The sequence below is a fragment of the Salvelinus fontinalis genome, chromosome 12 (genome assembly GCF_029448725.1).
Source record: "Salvelinus fontinalis isolate EN_2023a chromosome 12, ASM2944872v1, whole genome shotgun sequence".
Taxonomy (NCBI): Eukaryota; Metazoa; Chordata; class Actinopteri; order Salmoniformes; family Salmonidae; genus Salvelinus; species Salvelinus fontinalis.
In genome coordinates, this window is record NC_074676.1 from 15,202,311 (window position 1) to 15,218,373 (window position 16,063).

Here is a 16,063-nt window from a genome sequence, read left to right on the forward strand (position 1 = left end):
CTCCATGGATACAGGATACGGCTACTTTGTCTGGTAGCAGTGTTGCGGAGGTCACCAGCCGCTCCTCTACTAACGTAACCATACCGAGTCGAGGATGGCTACCACATCTTGTCCTTCGACTTGAACTGGAATCTCTGGGGCTGGAGCTATTTCTGCTAACCAACAGTGTTGATCCTGCCCCCTCAAACCGAGAGGTGTGGGGGTGGGCAGTGATGACTCTGTGACCATGGGCTCGTCCTTGCTAGGACATTGTGGGGCATAATGGTTGGGAGACTGACATTTATAACACCGACCCTGCTGTGTGGGGGATGATTTCTCCCACCTCCGGAGGGGGTTTGGACGTTTCGGTGGCGGACGCGCCGGCGTGAGTCGGGGTACGGGATCGGAAGAATCCTTCCGTTCCTCCTTGTCACTTTTTAACAACTCCCCTGTAGACCGATATGTTTCCACCGCCTGTGCTATGTCGTCGGCTGACAACGGGTTGGCTTGCCCCACAACCCTTTTTAAGTCACTGGGTAATTCCCTCAATATCTTGTCCACTACAAGAGTCTCTATCACCTGTCCTACTCCCTTTTCAGGTTCTAGCCACTGTTTCGTCAGTCGTATTAATGCAAAAATCTGGGAACGGACGGGTTTGTCAGCTGTGTAGGTCCATTGATGGAACTTTACGGCCCTATCTCTGGCAGTCAGCTGGTACCGGGATAGGATCTCGGTTTTTAGTCGCCCATAGTCTGCAGCTTCGCGGGCATCCAGATCAAAATAGGCTTCCTGAGCCACCCCGGTCAAAAGAGGGGCTAATGCTCTCGCCAATTCTGTGGGCGGCCACTCTTCCAAGGTGGCCGTCCTTTCGAAGGTCATGAGGAAGGCCTCAATATCATCCTCCTTGGAGAGACGAGGTAAGATGGCGTGAGCAGCCGCTCTTGGCTTAACTCTAGGTTCTTCTCGCCGGCTCAGCTGTTGTTGCAAGAGTTCTATGGTTGTATGCTGTGCTGTGATCAATTGTTGTAGTAGGGCGTTATCCATCGTACTTGAAAGGTTCCTCCTGGTCTACTGGAAGAATCTTGATTTACTCACTTATCCTTGTGTCGCTCGTCCACCTAGTGCCCACATTCTCCACCAATGTGAGCGGACCAAGTAATTGGGCGTCACTCTAAAGCGGGAAGGTGGAACAAACGAGTCAGGAGTAGGTTTTCTTGATTGAACAAAGTTCTATATTGAGGGCATTTGGACAACATAAACACTCCAACAGAATCAATGAAACTCTCCAAAGGAACAAAACATATATCTTCTTCTCCAGAGCAAAACAGGAACACAATATGATTGTCTTTAAATTACAACAAAAAGTCACGACATTGTCACCGTCTTAATGGTTCTTCCTAGATAGCTCCTCTGTCTCGGTGGCCATCTTCCAGAGATAGTTCCCCCTCTTGCTGGTTCCATACTCTCTCTTATAGGGGAAGGAGAATATCTCATTAGTAGTGTCAGCTGTGCTTAATTGCCTCTGGTTCACCTGTCTCCCATGCCTTGTTGGGCTACCATCCGTGAGCTCAGCCTGCCCTCTGGTGGTCCTTCCACAGTTATTTCGTAGTGTTGTAGTCTTCACTATTATTCTACAATGTAGAAAATAGTCATATGAAGAAAAACCCTGCAATGAGTAGGTGAGTCCACACTTTTGTCTATTATTATGTTCATATATTATATTATATTAGTTTTCCGTAGTATATTAGTATATATAGTATATATAGTATATTTAACAGCGAGGCATTGGTCTACAGTAGCTATAATGGCAGTGCAAAGCCATGACGGTCCATGAGTCACTGACAACAGCTTTAAGGCCCTCTACATTCATCCAGCATATGTTTTGATGGATTTAAATCTGACTAATTTTGAATAGCTGAGGCTATAACATGGAAATAGACAGACGTAGGCTACTATCAAATGCAACATATTCACACACACACTGATTTACTTCTTCTTTCATCTTCTCTGTTCATTCTGGAATTATTAACAAATAAGAGGTGAGGCAATATTAGTAGTACCACTTTACATTAAAGCACCCCTCAAAAAAGTTTAGAAGGCCTCTTATAGACTTTTGGCAATAGGTTTATAGATATGGTTTTAGTGTGAAGTACAGTATGTACCACAACTTGGTTGGGGCATGTACCCCCTTCTAGCCACTAGATGGTAGGCAAGACTTTTCCTGAAATTGTATTGAGAAGAGCCCCCATGGAGTTGAATGTACACTCCGGGCCCCATTGTCTCTGACAGGTGACATAATGCAGACATTAAGAGTCGTTACTTTATCCGACGTGAGACCGCGCTCCGGGCCCTATCAATGACCCATCACATGAAAGCACAATCAACTTATCATGTCATCCCAGATAGCATCGACATACTGAGCTACACTAATAGAGCATCATCTGCACCTCAACGAAAACAAAATCCAGAATTCCCTCATTTTCTCATCCCCTGGAGGGTCTGGAAATTGGGTCCTTGCAGAAAGAGTGTTAGCAGGGAAGTTTTACAACACACATACACACACACACACACACACACACACACACACACACACACACACACACACACACGCACACAGCGTGTGAGTATCAACATATACATACATAGTACAATACATGTATTTACTGTACATGCCTACAGAGAAAGGAAACTGGCTTTATCCCATCCCTGAATGTTACACTGACAACTGGCCTGTTATATTTCTGTCATGAAGGGCCTTATTTATTGAGAGAGAGCCCACTCGGGAGCCGGATCCACAGTTTATTTATGGAGCTCACAGACTAGTGAAGTAGCAGCACCGCCCCAAGCCGTCACTCTGGAGCAACCCATCAGTAAAACAGAGCCCGACAGCTCGTTGCACCAACCAGCATTCTACTGATGAATTTTTTAAATGTCTATATTGGAATTTTTTTAATCCCATGCATATTTAATGACCCGGCAAATAAAGATATTCACACTGGACAAAGATTGGGTTCTGGGGCTTGCCTGTACCAGTTAAATAAGCATTTAGTTATGGGAAACGCAGATAAAGGTGTAATTTGGTGTGACTGTGAATAGGTAAATGTACATCTGTCTGAATAGCTCATGGGGGTAGCTAACTCTGTTGCTGCTGACAGCTAATCCAAATGATAGTGCTATGGAAACGCTGGCAAAGAATGGGAGTGTTGTACCAGCGAACCTGATGATAGTTGCGTCTTACGTTTCACCTGCGCACATATTACACCACAGCAGCTTGTCAATATTAAATCATTCATCCACTGGGTTGGTATCAGATGAACATTCTTGGCTAAAGAGGTAGGGCTAGAGGGCTGGGGAGCTAATGAGGGAACGGTGGGGGGGTAGGCTTTAGGAAGCACACAGGTACCCCAGACCCTCTTCGCAATTAGTGTTGGAGCTATCAGATGGAGAGGAAAGCAAAGGGGGCTGTTCAGTCCTGCTGCACCCATCCACACATAGCTCACCATGCCAAGATACTGAGGTGGGGGATTGTACTCTTTCCTTCTCTCTCTCCCTCCCTCTTTCCCTGTATCTCTCTTCCCACCAAACCTTCTGGAGGTGAGCTGAACTATGCCATGCTAGGAGCTCTATCTGGTGCCTTGGACCTTGAGGAGTTCATTTGACACACCCTTAGCCTCAACCCGATCACCTTTCACCTCCACCTAGCCCCTCCTCACTTTGCCCATCATCCCCTTGCCTCCCAGTCTGATCCCCTGGTCACGCCAGAGAGGAGCAGAGAGCAGAAGCCCATCTCACATCTGAGGAACGTCTGAGGGACACGTGGCACCACACAAAGGCGGAGCAAGCCCCTTTGTGCCTAAAATCTCAGGAAGAATGAGCAACCACATCTAGCAGATATTTGCTTGTCTTTCCCAGAGAAAAGCGCGCAAGAGAGAGGGGAAGATACATACTCCTGTGAAATAAAGAGAGGGAGAAGGACAGGGAGAAGCAGAGGAAGATGCCTTTCGGGGGGTTTGCAGGGCTGAAGGAGCAGATTCTGAAACCAGGGAAGGAGGAGGTGGAGAATATGGTAGGAGACGGCCTGGGGAACCTGCAGAGGTGAGTATGAAAATCTCTTTAACTGAGATATGTGTGACTCAATGGGGTAAAAACGACACAGTGCATGTTTGATATCTACTTGAAGCAACAGATCAGATTATTTAATAAGTATATATTATTTATTTCTGAGTACTGTTAGGTATTTTATCTTAGTTATCTTATTGTATTTTAGGATCTTTATATAGCTTGGTCAATATTCTAATCTAAATTATAGTCCTATAGGCTAGCATAAAACATCTCTATATCCACTGGTAAAACGATTGCAGTGCTATAATCCCAAACTCAGATCATTTGGTCAAAATTCTAAGAACTATGAACAAAGCCAGTGGTGGAAAACAGGAGGATTGAAGAACATTAAGCTCACCATGTACTGTACCCAGAGATCTTAGAGAACTAAATATTTAATTGTTTTGCTTGCCAGGCAATGCCAGTGATGTCATCACGAGCTTTATCTTAAGACATTGTGATGCATATTTCATATCTGATATATATTTCACAAGGGGAGGATGATAAATATGGAACTTCCACATATGAGGTGGATTGTTGTCTGAAAAGAGATAAACCAAGTAAGTGGGCAATTTCCTGTGAAAGGGAATTATTGCATGTTAAGAACCAGTGTTCACTGTGCAGTCTGAAATAGATACATTTGAAATTATATTTAAAAAAGTGAACTGGACAAATTTATCCAACAATCGACTATAATTTATATTAGGGTTGTAATATCAGTACAATGAAAATGTGTCATCATTAAATGTGTGTAAAATGAATGATGTTGTCAAGCTTACTTTCTATTTCATCCGTTTTATTTTAAACACTATACAAACACATGGAAAAGGCAAAGTGACATTTTTCATCAAAGTCCACAAGGATCCATGTGCAATCCCACCAAACTGGTCAAATCATTACTAGGAGGTGAAACTAAGGTGAAACTAAGAAATGTGAATCCAGAGAGACCAAGAGAGGAAAAGAGAAATTAAGTCTGAGCAGAATCTCTCTCTCTCTCTCTCTCTCTCTCTCTCTCTCTCTCTCTCTCTCTCTCTCTCTCTCTCTCTCTCTCTCTCTCTCTCTCTCTCTCTCTCTCTCTCTCTCTCTCTCTCCTCTCTCTCCTCTCTCTCTCTCTCTCTCTCCTCTCTCTCTCTCTCTCTCTCTCTCTCTCTCTCTCTCTCTCTCTCTCTCTCTCTCTCTCTCTCTCTCTCTCTCTCTCTCTCTCTCTCTCTCTCTCTCTCTCTCTCTCTCTCTCTCTCTCTCTCTCTCTCTCTCTCAATTCAATTCAATTCAATTTGCTTTATTGGCATGACGTAACAATGTACATATTGCCAAAGCTTATTTACAATATAAAAATGAGAATCAAAATGGTCAACGGGACAACAGTAACAACAATAACTAAGTGTCAAAATAACCATACATTCAACAATAACAATAAACATACAGTAGAGTACATGTGCAGGTTGATTGGTCTGTCAGACACTGTCCCTCAACTTATGGCAGGCAGCAATGTAGTGCGCTGCCAACCCACAGCTCTCTGCGTCCTCCCCCAACAGGACGGGTAGCCTATCCTCATGTGACATATGTGAGTTTAGTGGAAGGATGGGGACTGGAGAAATCAGGAGTGAGTTGGGGAAGAGAGATGGGGGCTGGGGGGTTGGTGAAGACAGGGGTGAGGTGGAGGTGGAGGGATGTGGGATCATTGGGTGCGTTGGAGGTGGCAGAGAGAACAGTCTATGACTTGTTTGCCTGGAGTCTTTGACAATTTTTTGGGAAGCATGACCCCAGTGATGTACTGGGCCAAACGCACTACACTCTGTAGCGCCTTACGGTCGGATGCTGAGCAGTTGACATACCAGGTGGTGATGCAACCGGTCAGGATGCTCTCGATGGTGCCGCTGTAGAACTTTTTGAGGATCTGAGAACCCATGCTAAATCTTTTCAGTCTCCTGAGGTGGGAAAGGTGTCGTTGTGCCCTCTTCACAACTGTCTTGGTGTGTTTGGACCATGATAGTTTGTTGGTAATGTGGACACCAATGTACTTGAAACTCTCGACCCGCTCCACTACAGCCTGTCAATGTGAATGGGGCCATGTTCGGCCCTCCTTTTCCTGTAGTTCACGATCAGCTCCTTTGTCTTGCTCATGTTGAGTGAGAGGTTGTTGTCCTGGCACCACCCTGCCAGGTCTCTGACCTCCTCCCTATAGCCTATCTCATCATTGTTGGTGATCAGGCCTACCACTGTTGATGTTGGAGTCATGCTTGGCCACGCAGTCGTGGGTAAACAGGGACTACAGGAGGGGACCCAGTTTTGAGGATCAGCGTGGCAGATGTGTTGTTGCCTACCCTTACCACCCGGGGGCGGCCTGTCAGGAAGTCCAGGATCCAGTTGCAGAGGGAGATGTTTAGTCCCAGTGTCCTTTGCTTAGTGATGAACTTTGTGGGCTCTATGGTGTTGAACGCTGAGCTGTAGTCAATGAACAGCATTCTCACATAGGTGTTCCTTTTGTCCAGGTGGGGAAGGGCAGTGTGGAGTGCGATTGAGATTGCGTCATCTGTGGATCTGTTGGGGCGGTATGCGAATTGGAGTGGGTCTAGGGTTTCCGGGATGATGGTGTTGATGTGAGCCATGTCCAGCCTTTCAAACCACATCATGGCTACCGACGTGAGTGCTACGGGGCAGTAGTCATTTAGGCAGGTTACCTTTGCTTTCTTGGGCACAGGGACTATGGTGGTCTGCTTGAAACATGTAGGTATTACAGACTCGGTTAGGGAGATATTGAAAATGTCAGCGAAGACACTTGCCAGTTGGTCCGTGAGTGCTCTGAGTACACGTTCTGGTTATCCATCTGGCCCATCGGCCTTGTGAATGTTGACCTGTTTAAAGGTTTTACTCACACCGGCTACGGAGAGCGTGATCACACAGTTTTCCGGAACAGCTGGTGCTCTCATGCATGCTTCAGTGTTGCTTGCCTCGAAGCGAGCATAAAATAAATGTATCTCGTCTTGTGTCACTGGGCAGCTCGCGGCTGGGTTTCCCTGTGTAGTCTGTTATAGTTTGCAAGCCCTGCCACATCCGACAAGCTTCAGTGCCGGTGTTGTAGGATTCAATCTTAGTCCTGTATTGGCGCTTTGCCTGTTTGATGGTTCATCTGAGTGCATAGTGGGATTTCAATGAGGGATCAGTGAATAGGGAGACAGGGCTGAGTTGGAGTGGAAGGATGGGGGCTTAGGGGTTTGGGAAAGACAGTGGTGACAGTCTGTGGGAGGCAGGGATGAGTAAGATTCTGCTTGCTAATAGATCATGGGATAAAATACCCTTTTGTTTTTTTACGAATGTGGGCCTTTCAAGCAAGACATCATAAAGGTTTTCTTGCACATTAAATACTTGTGAATGAATGAAGGAGTGAATGAAGTGTACATAATATAGACTTCTGAAGAGTGTGAGGTAAAAGGAATGGAGCCCAGCATCCTTGACATCAAGGGACTAATGAAGGGATATTTTAGTATTGTATGTGTGGCTGTTTTGTTTTGGTTCAGCTAATGCTTTGCCACTTCAGTTCTCCTTTAGGTGCACTTTGCCTGTTCTGCAGCAAATAACATGTGTATTAGTTAAGGAACCTGAGTATTTTGAAAATTCAAAAATGGCTGACTCAGTCTACATAGTGCCAAATTAGGGTTCTTTGGCTTGTAACAGTAGCGGATCCCCTTTTGGTGCTATGCAGAACCCTTTTTGACAAGGTCTTAATGGAACACATGCTGCTATAACCCTTTCCTAAGGTTCTGCAAAGAACCATTATTTTAAATATAATTACACCAAAAATGTTTTTTTCAGGTTGTTTTATGAGATTGGATAGGAGTTTGCAAGAATCTCTACTGTTTACCCATCTATCTATCAAAGCTGCCTGGAGGAGTGCTGAGGATATCTATTACACTGTCAACCATTGAATTTGTGCTGTACTAACCTAATGCAGCAGACACCTGAGTCCTGTTTCTTTCTTTCTGGTCCTGGCGAGAAAATAAACTGTTCAACCAATCAAGTAAATGTGGAGGAGGAGTTAAGGTGGAGTGTTGCCTTGTTAACGTCCAAAAGTGGAAGTCGTGTCACAGGCTCTCTTTCCATTTGCCCTGAAAACGAGATGCATCAGGTTGTTTTCCGACCCCGCTGAGGATGGTGCTCTACAAACTCCACACACCAATGTAACACAAAAATACTTATTGTTGTTAACATTCAGTCCGTTTGTGATGAATGGGATGACGCTTCAAATACTGACCTTATTCCCCTGTGAATCACTACAGCAGTCCATATTCGATGGATTGAAAACATACAGTATATATAGTTAGGACATGCCATTCACGAACAATGGATCTACAGTATGTGCAAGGGAGACCAAATGCATGATAAAATACAGACCCCTTGAACACCATTATCACATCTGCCCAGAGAGAGGAACTCAGGTGAAGATCTGAGGCGGCCAGATGAAAGCAGCTCCTGTTAACTGGGGGATGAGGGTCGAGAGGGATGTTGGGTAATGGAACAGGTGTATAGTCGTGGGGGGGAGGGGGAGCTAAATATCAGATGCACAGTTACCTTTCCAGAATGCATCCTGGTTTCACCTTGTGACCTTTCATGGGGAGTAGGCGGTTGGGAGTCTCCTCCCCTTCCTCAGTTTAAAAATAAATAAATAATACTATTGAAGACAGAAAGGGTAAGATCAGGAATGGTCTTTGTGTCTTTTAAAGACTCTTTTAAATATCATAGTAGATTTAACATGAAGTGTCATTCAAGGGAATTAGGTATACAAATACTTATTGTATACACCATACTTATTTGTAGTACACTCTTCGAAAAAAGGTGCTATCAGAACATAAAAGTTTTCCTCAGCTGTCCCCATAGGAGAACCCTTTGAATAACTATTTTTGGTTCAAGGTAGAAGCTTTTTGGGTTCCATGCAGAACTTTTTCCACAGAAGGTTCTACATGGAACACAAAAGGGTTCTGAAAACAAAAACGTGTTCTACCTGGAACCAAAAGGGTTCTCCTATGGGGACAGCCGAAGAACCAATTTGGAACCTTTTTTTCTAAGAGTGTTGGACTATGTAGTGTAGTATGACAACGTCACCAATTAAACACTTACCAATGTCCTCCTGTTGAACATTGTAGGAAGATTGACTGTTTGCTGGGTATCTGTCTCAACTTGCATGTTTTGCGTTACAGGAAAATCGATGGCACCAATGCGGACGAGGAGGACCAGATGGAGCTGACAGAGGACGCGGAACAGGTGACCCCTCGTCACAGTGCCCCTCTGTTTGATTGCGGGTGCTGCGGCCTGCCCAAGCGCTACATCATCGCCATGCTCAGTGGACTGGGTTTCTGCATCTCCTTTGGCATCCGCTGCAACCTGGGGGTGGCCATCGTGGAGATGGTCAACAACAACACGGTCTACATCAATGGGACACCTGTACTCCAGGTGAGAGAGAAATAAATATCTCACTGACATAAACAAGACTGAGGTGTGCATTATGGAGTGTGTAAAATAGAAACTGTGTAGCAGTCATTAGGGCAATGAAGCAGCAGGAGGTAGGCAGGTAGAGGCAGGGGTCAAATTGAGTCGGACGGCACCTATGATCCAAATGAGAGCCATGCGGAGCTGAGACCTGGTACCTGCTTTGGTTATTTGAATTATGAAAAATTGTTGTCCGTGTTTCATTTTCCACAGACAAAAACACGAGTAAGCTTCAGCCAAATCAGACATCCCCATACTAGAATAGTTTAACTATTCAATTGTTCAGCCTGTCGCATCAATGTGAGAAAACAATTTTAACCTCGAGGTGCATTTAAATTGCTCGTGCCGTACAGGTAGAGAAATATGCATGCCCAGCAGTGGCGGTCGGTGCTGTCTAAGATGAGTGAGAATATATATATTTTTTTTTATGAGCATGGCCTTATTCTATTACAGTATATTGGATGACTGTCATTCATATTCCATTCACCCAGCTCAGTGTAACATCGAAATGTTTCGGCTACTACATGATTTCCCTATACCCATCATGACCTTGCCTATGAATTAAAGTTTACAACGTAGGTGCACAGGTTGAGAGAAATGTGAGTAATCGAGGTGACAGACATCGACACATTCAATACCGCCTTTGCACACTCTTGCCTGCATCTAGATGATCGAGGGTGTATTTATTTACGAGCGTTTCTATTGGAAGAAAATCATGTGTTTATCCCTGTTTCGTTATGTTTGTTTCCGTTTAAGATATGTTTTTCAAGAGAGTCGGCAGAATGAATACACCCCTGATCACACGCAAACACAGTTCACTTTCATAGCAGCCACATACAAACAGTATGATCCCTTTGAGCGTTGTATAATTCCTTCTCGCATCTACGCACTCTCCTCCTCTCACTTTTTCCCTTCGCTTGTGGACTTCAGTACACAATACATCAGCTGTCTGTGAACATGTGGAAAAAAACTTTCCAAGCCAAACCTTCATATTTTAACCACTAACCCCTACACACAGCCTACATCGTCATCACCATATTAGCTAATGTTATAAATAACATAGCTACCAGAACTAACGCATTAGTAAACCCACTACAATCATGCAGTACAGTGTACAAGTAGTTTAGCAGTTACACTACTGGGCCTTGGTAACAATAAATTAATCAAACCAAAAGCTTACCTTGACTTGGAAGAGTTCCAGTGTTGGATAGCCATAGCCAGCTAGCTAATATAGCATCCTTTTCTGTTTGAGCTGGGTGTTTGAGTAGGCTAAACTAGCTGGCTGCATACGCTAGCAAAGTAAGTGAAGTGAAAAACTGTTCAGCTGTTGTCTTTCTCTCTCTTTGAGTCAACTACTCACCACATTTTATGTACTGCAGTTCTAGCTAGCTGTAGCTTATGCTTTCAGTACAAAATTCATTCTCTGATCCTTTGATTTGTTGGACAACATGTCAGTTCATGCTGCGAGAGCTCTGATAGGTTGGAGTACATCCTCCGGAAGTTGTCATAATTAATGTGTAAGTCTATGAAAAGGGGTGAGAACCATGAGCCTCCTAGGTTTTGTATGGAAGTCAATGTACCCAGAGGAGGACGGAAGCTATCTGTACTCCGGCTACACCATGGTGCTAGCCTACAGAGTGCTGTTGAGGCTACTGTAGACCTTCATTGTAAAACAGTTTTAATAAATTATTTGGTGACGTGAGACGTTTTAAATGTTTGAACATTTTTATTTTTATGAAATTCACTGAGGATGGTCCTCTCCTTCCTCATCTGGGGAGCTCCTTCGTCCTCTGAGGAGCCTCCACTGGTCTATAGCTTATGAACCGTTTGTGCTACACATTTACGACCCCTATGTGTAAAGGTGAGATTCTCACAAGCATGTACATGTCAGATGTTTTGCTCATGTTGGTTGTTTTTTTTCAAACACAGATTCCACCACAAAGACCAGGGAGGTTTTCCGATGTTTAGCAAAGAAGGGTAGATGGGTAAAAATAAAAAGGGAAAAATTCCTTTGAGTATTAATTACACTTTGGATGGTGTATCAACCCAGTCACTACAAAGATACAGGCGTCTACTCAAGCTAATCTAACTTGATTGATAGCCTGAAATGGCTTACTGGTAGCTAATTAGGAGGTTGGGAGATTGGGAACCTAAACCCAACTTCATTAAATTGCTAAGTAGACAGTGGTGACCCGTCATTCAGACAGCACATGTTTGAGCCCCACCTGTTTTGTTGCCTGTTTTGCATGTTATTTTGGCATTAATACGTGTCACATATCAGTTTGCAAACAATATTAAAAAAATAAGAAATATTGTGTTAATTAATCTGCATTCATGGTCTCTTTTTTGTTTTCTTGAGAAAGACAGCTACAAAATGCAGGTGTTTCAGCCTAGCTCTGTCACGACTTCCACCGAAGGTGGTTCCTCTACCTGTTCGGGCGGTGCTCGGCGGTCGGCATCGCAAGCCTACTAGCCATCAACGATCCATGTTTCCTTTTCCGTTTGTTTTGTCTTTGGTTCATTCACACCTGGTTTTCATTTGCTTTCATTTCTGTGTGTATATTTACCTCTGTTTCCCCGCTTAGGTTTGTGCGGGATTATTTTCTTGTTGCTTGTGGAGGCTTTCCTCAGTGTATTTCGCGTGTGGTTATTATAGTAAGGTGCGTTGTGTTTTTGCGCCTTATGGGAGTACTGTTAGTTCCCATTGTCTTGGGCGTTGTTTTGGGTTATTGTACTGTACCGTGTTTTTGGACTTGCCCTTATTAAAATATACACTACACTGACTTCTCTGCTAAGTGTATGTTGTGATGTACACTGTTAGTAGCCTATGTGCCTCACCCTAATAATTTGGTCCCTTTCCTCCTCATAATTTACTTACTGTTCTGACTTGGTGGTGCACATGTAACCTATAGCTTGTTTTAGAGAAATGTAATCATAGAATATTGTAAGAGCTTTCATTTTCTGCTTATATGCCCTCTTTATTTATCCTACGGTTCTGACTTGGTGTACATGGAGAATACTGTAAGAAAGTTCTGAATTCTGTCGCTGTACATTTCAAAAGTGCTGAACAAATTGTCATATTGACTACTTCATATATATAGTCATATTGACTACTTTATCGCTCGCTCATTAATGTCTTAATCGAAATTACACATTGCCTCTTATCCGTTCGTCCCCCCTTATGCCATAGTTTGTACATCTCAATTGTCAGTAGAAACCACATTTGTTTATGCAAGTCAGCCATATCAGCTATTTTTTAAGTTAAGTTAGTAAATGAGGCTGAATGAACTGTTTCACAGCCAGACAAGGCTCTGCTGATAACCAGGTGTAGCAGTGGTAAGGAGTCACTCCATGTTGCTGAAAAGAAAGCTCTGCTATTGGGACAGCTTTATGTAGGCCCCAACAGTTTGTGGGCACCGTTTGTCACCGTCAGGGGTCAACTTTGGTTTTAGAAGTGGGGGGGGGGGGGCATAACTTATTATTACATATGTATTTTTTATCCAGTTTGATAAACGCTCCAAACAGTCTACCCGAACGCTCGGAGGCATCTGCATGGTCCTAAAGCACACCAATGCCTCATTTTGTATCACATTCCAATGATAAAATTGGGGGGAACAAGAATGCAATCTAAGAATGTGGGGGGTCCCCAGTGAAAGTTGTGCCCCTGGTCACCGTTACAGTGTAATTTGTGTATTGCTTAGTATTTTGTTGTGTAGTGGCTTTGCTGGCATGCATTTAAAAATGTTTTGGGAGTTTTCCCCACCAAGATGTACATGCTAAAATCGCCACTGTAAGTGGCTAGGAGTATTACAGAGAAAAAATATATACAAATAGTATATTGTATTTTTATTTATATTATTATATTTTTTTTACAGCGCAAATCTGAAGGGGTACATGCCCCTATGCCCCCTGTTGGCATGAATCCTCTGCAGCACACAACTGTCTTAAAATGTTAAAGCAATTTCACCAAAATCCTACATGGATATCTGGTCAAAATATACACTTTCATGTTCATGCAGGAACCGTATTACCGGTAGATCAACAGTAAAAAAAATATCACTAGCAGGCCTCCACCCAGTACCCTGGCATGAACTTAGTCACTGTCACTAGCCAGCTACCACACGGTTACTCAACCCTGCACCTTAGAGGCTGCTGCCCTATATACATAGACATGGAATCACTGATCACTTTAATGTTTACATACTGTTTTATTTATTTCATATGTATATACTGTAATCTACTAGATTCTAGTCAATGCCACTCCGACATTGCTCATCCTAATATTTATATATTTCTTAACTCCAATATTTTACTTTTAGATTTGTGTGTATTGTTGTGAATTGTTAGATATTACTGCGCTGTTGGAACTAGGAACACAAGCATTTCACTACACCCACAATAACATCTGTTAAATATGTGTATGTGACCAATACAACTTGATTTGATTTGAGAATAATGCGCGTGCGCCCTCAGTGGCTTGACCAAATGAGGGAAGGCCAGAAATAAACTTGTGAACGCTCAGGTGCGCACTGATAGCATTGTCACCGAAAAGTCCGGACACAAAACAGAATGATATGGGTGCATCACACATTTCGGGGAAACACAGACTCTAAACTAAGGAAACATTTATTGAGCGAAATAAAGTAACTGTTTCCTCATGAGTGTAGCGTTGTTCGTGAGTCCCGAACACTGCATCCATATCAAACCTAAATAAATGGGCCTGTGGTATGAAACAGAATTGTCTACAATGTTGCAATAACGGCAAGGGAATGAAATCATGTAACGACAGCAAACGTTGTAAGATTATATGGAATATAGATTAAACAAATATGTAGTTTAACTTGAGAAAACAACATCAAACATTTTCAACACGAAAACAGTACTGAGAGGGCACTATTGTGGACAGACGAGTTTAATGACTTCACCACAGAGTGATATCAATGCTCGCAGTGATTGAATTTTGAAAAACTTTTCAAATATAATATAATTCCATAGTATGCCTAGTAAATGGGCAGGTATAGGCTAATACTTGAATCATCAGTGATTCATCTATCATCTCCTGTTAGCCAGCAGTTGTCAATGTAGGCCTATAGGCTTCAGTCAAAATTCTAAAAAGATTGCATATCTAAATCTTGAGTTTAATCTTCTTAATTAACTACATCAATCATCCATCCTTGATAGAGGGGATCAGGTGAACACACCCTTGAATGTTGTATAATGTTGTATTATAGTGCCATTACTATTCAACAGCTGATATTTGGATGGAATAGTTAAAGCGTTGTTCTGAAGGACAGCAGCATCCCCCAAACAGTCCTCTGATTCTATTTTAAACTCTCACAACACAATAGCCCCGGACACATACACAAACGCTTCTTATGTGAAATAACTCATAACAAGTTAAATACCCTATATTATCCCTCTTCACCAGCCAGCTCAATTCAACTGGGACCCAGAGACTGTGGGACTGATCCATGGCTCCTTCTTCTGGGGTTACATCGTCACACAGATCCCTGGAGGCTTCATCTCCAACAAGCTGGCCGCCAACAGGTGAGACCTTCCCACTGCTAACGCTCTCACTCCTTGTGACCCTGGGGCTGTCCTAATATGGGCACTGTTTACGATACTGAAAAACTCAGGAAATTCAAGAAATAGAAGGTATTTTAATAGAACTGGTTTGTGGGCGGACTAGAGAGTGTTAAATAGGTGACTGGGATGGCTCAAGATCATTGACTATTGATAATGGAGGATTGGAATGCATACCTCTGTTACAGTTTTTTACAATCGCTAGGACCCATTTCTCAATACTTATGTCACTTTTTCAAAACTCTTCACACAGTTCTCCTAACTAACTTTCAGCTTGACACAGCATTTAATTTCACGTTCAAAATTCCCTAAAACTACCAAAACACTTCATACATGTCTCAAATCAGCTCGTTCTTCCATAACACTAGCAAAGGTTGTCACCCAACAAGCACACATGGTCATTAATAGAACAACGACCTAAACAACACTAACAACAGGGAGCATTACACAATGTTTTCTCTACAAAACAAGAATGACACCTCTCTACTGTTTAGAATTCACTGCAGGGTATGTTACAGGAATGTATCAGACATGATGCAATATGCTTCAATATGTTTTATGTCATTTTATGGCATTGAGTGATTCCAAAATACAATCATTTGTATATACACCATCTACCGATACAGATACAGTGGCAATACTAGTCAACTCTGTCTTGTGCATTTGGCCACAGGTTCTCATCCACATCACATCTTATGTAATCTTGGGCAATACACCCAGGAAATAATATTTTGGCATGCCTGGTCCATCCCTGGCAATCTTCTGCAGATATGTCCAGGCATCCAGCATTCATTTAGTCCAGGAGCGACATTTGATCATGTGGATGGTGGTCATAAACCTTCCACCTCCATGAGGAAAATAATTCCTCTATGGGGTTGAGGAATGGAGAGTAAGGTTGGAGGAAAAGTGACACCAA

General features: G+C 43.1%; 1 protein-coding gene across 1 annotated transcript in view; it reads left to right on the forward strand.

The window, feature by feature from the left end:
- The first annotated feature begins 3,540 nt into the window (after window positions 1-3,540).
- LOC129866864 (vesicular glutamate transporter 3-like) overlaps window positions 3,541-16,063 on the forward strand; it is a 41,216-nt gene continuing 28,693 nt past the window's right edge. The window contains exons 1-3 of the mRNA XM_055939866.1: window positions 3,541-4,074; window positions 9,276-9,528; window positions 14,993-15,111. Coding sequence (XP_055795841.1) covers window positions 3,974-4,074; window positions 9,276-9,528; window positions 14,993-15,111 — 473 coding nt within the window. The 5' untranslated portion in view covers window positions 3,541-3,973. The remainder of the gene's footprint in view (window positions 4,075-9,275; window positions 9,529-14,992; window positions 15,112-16,063) is intronic.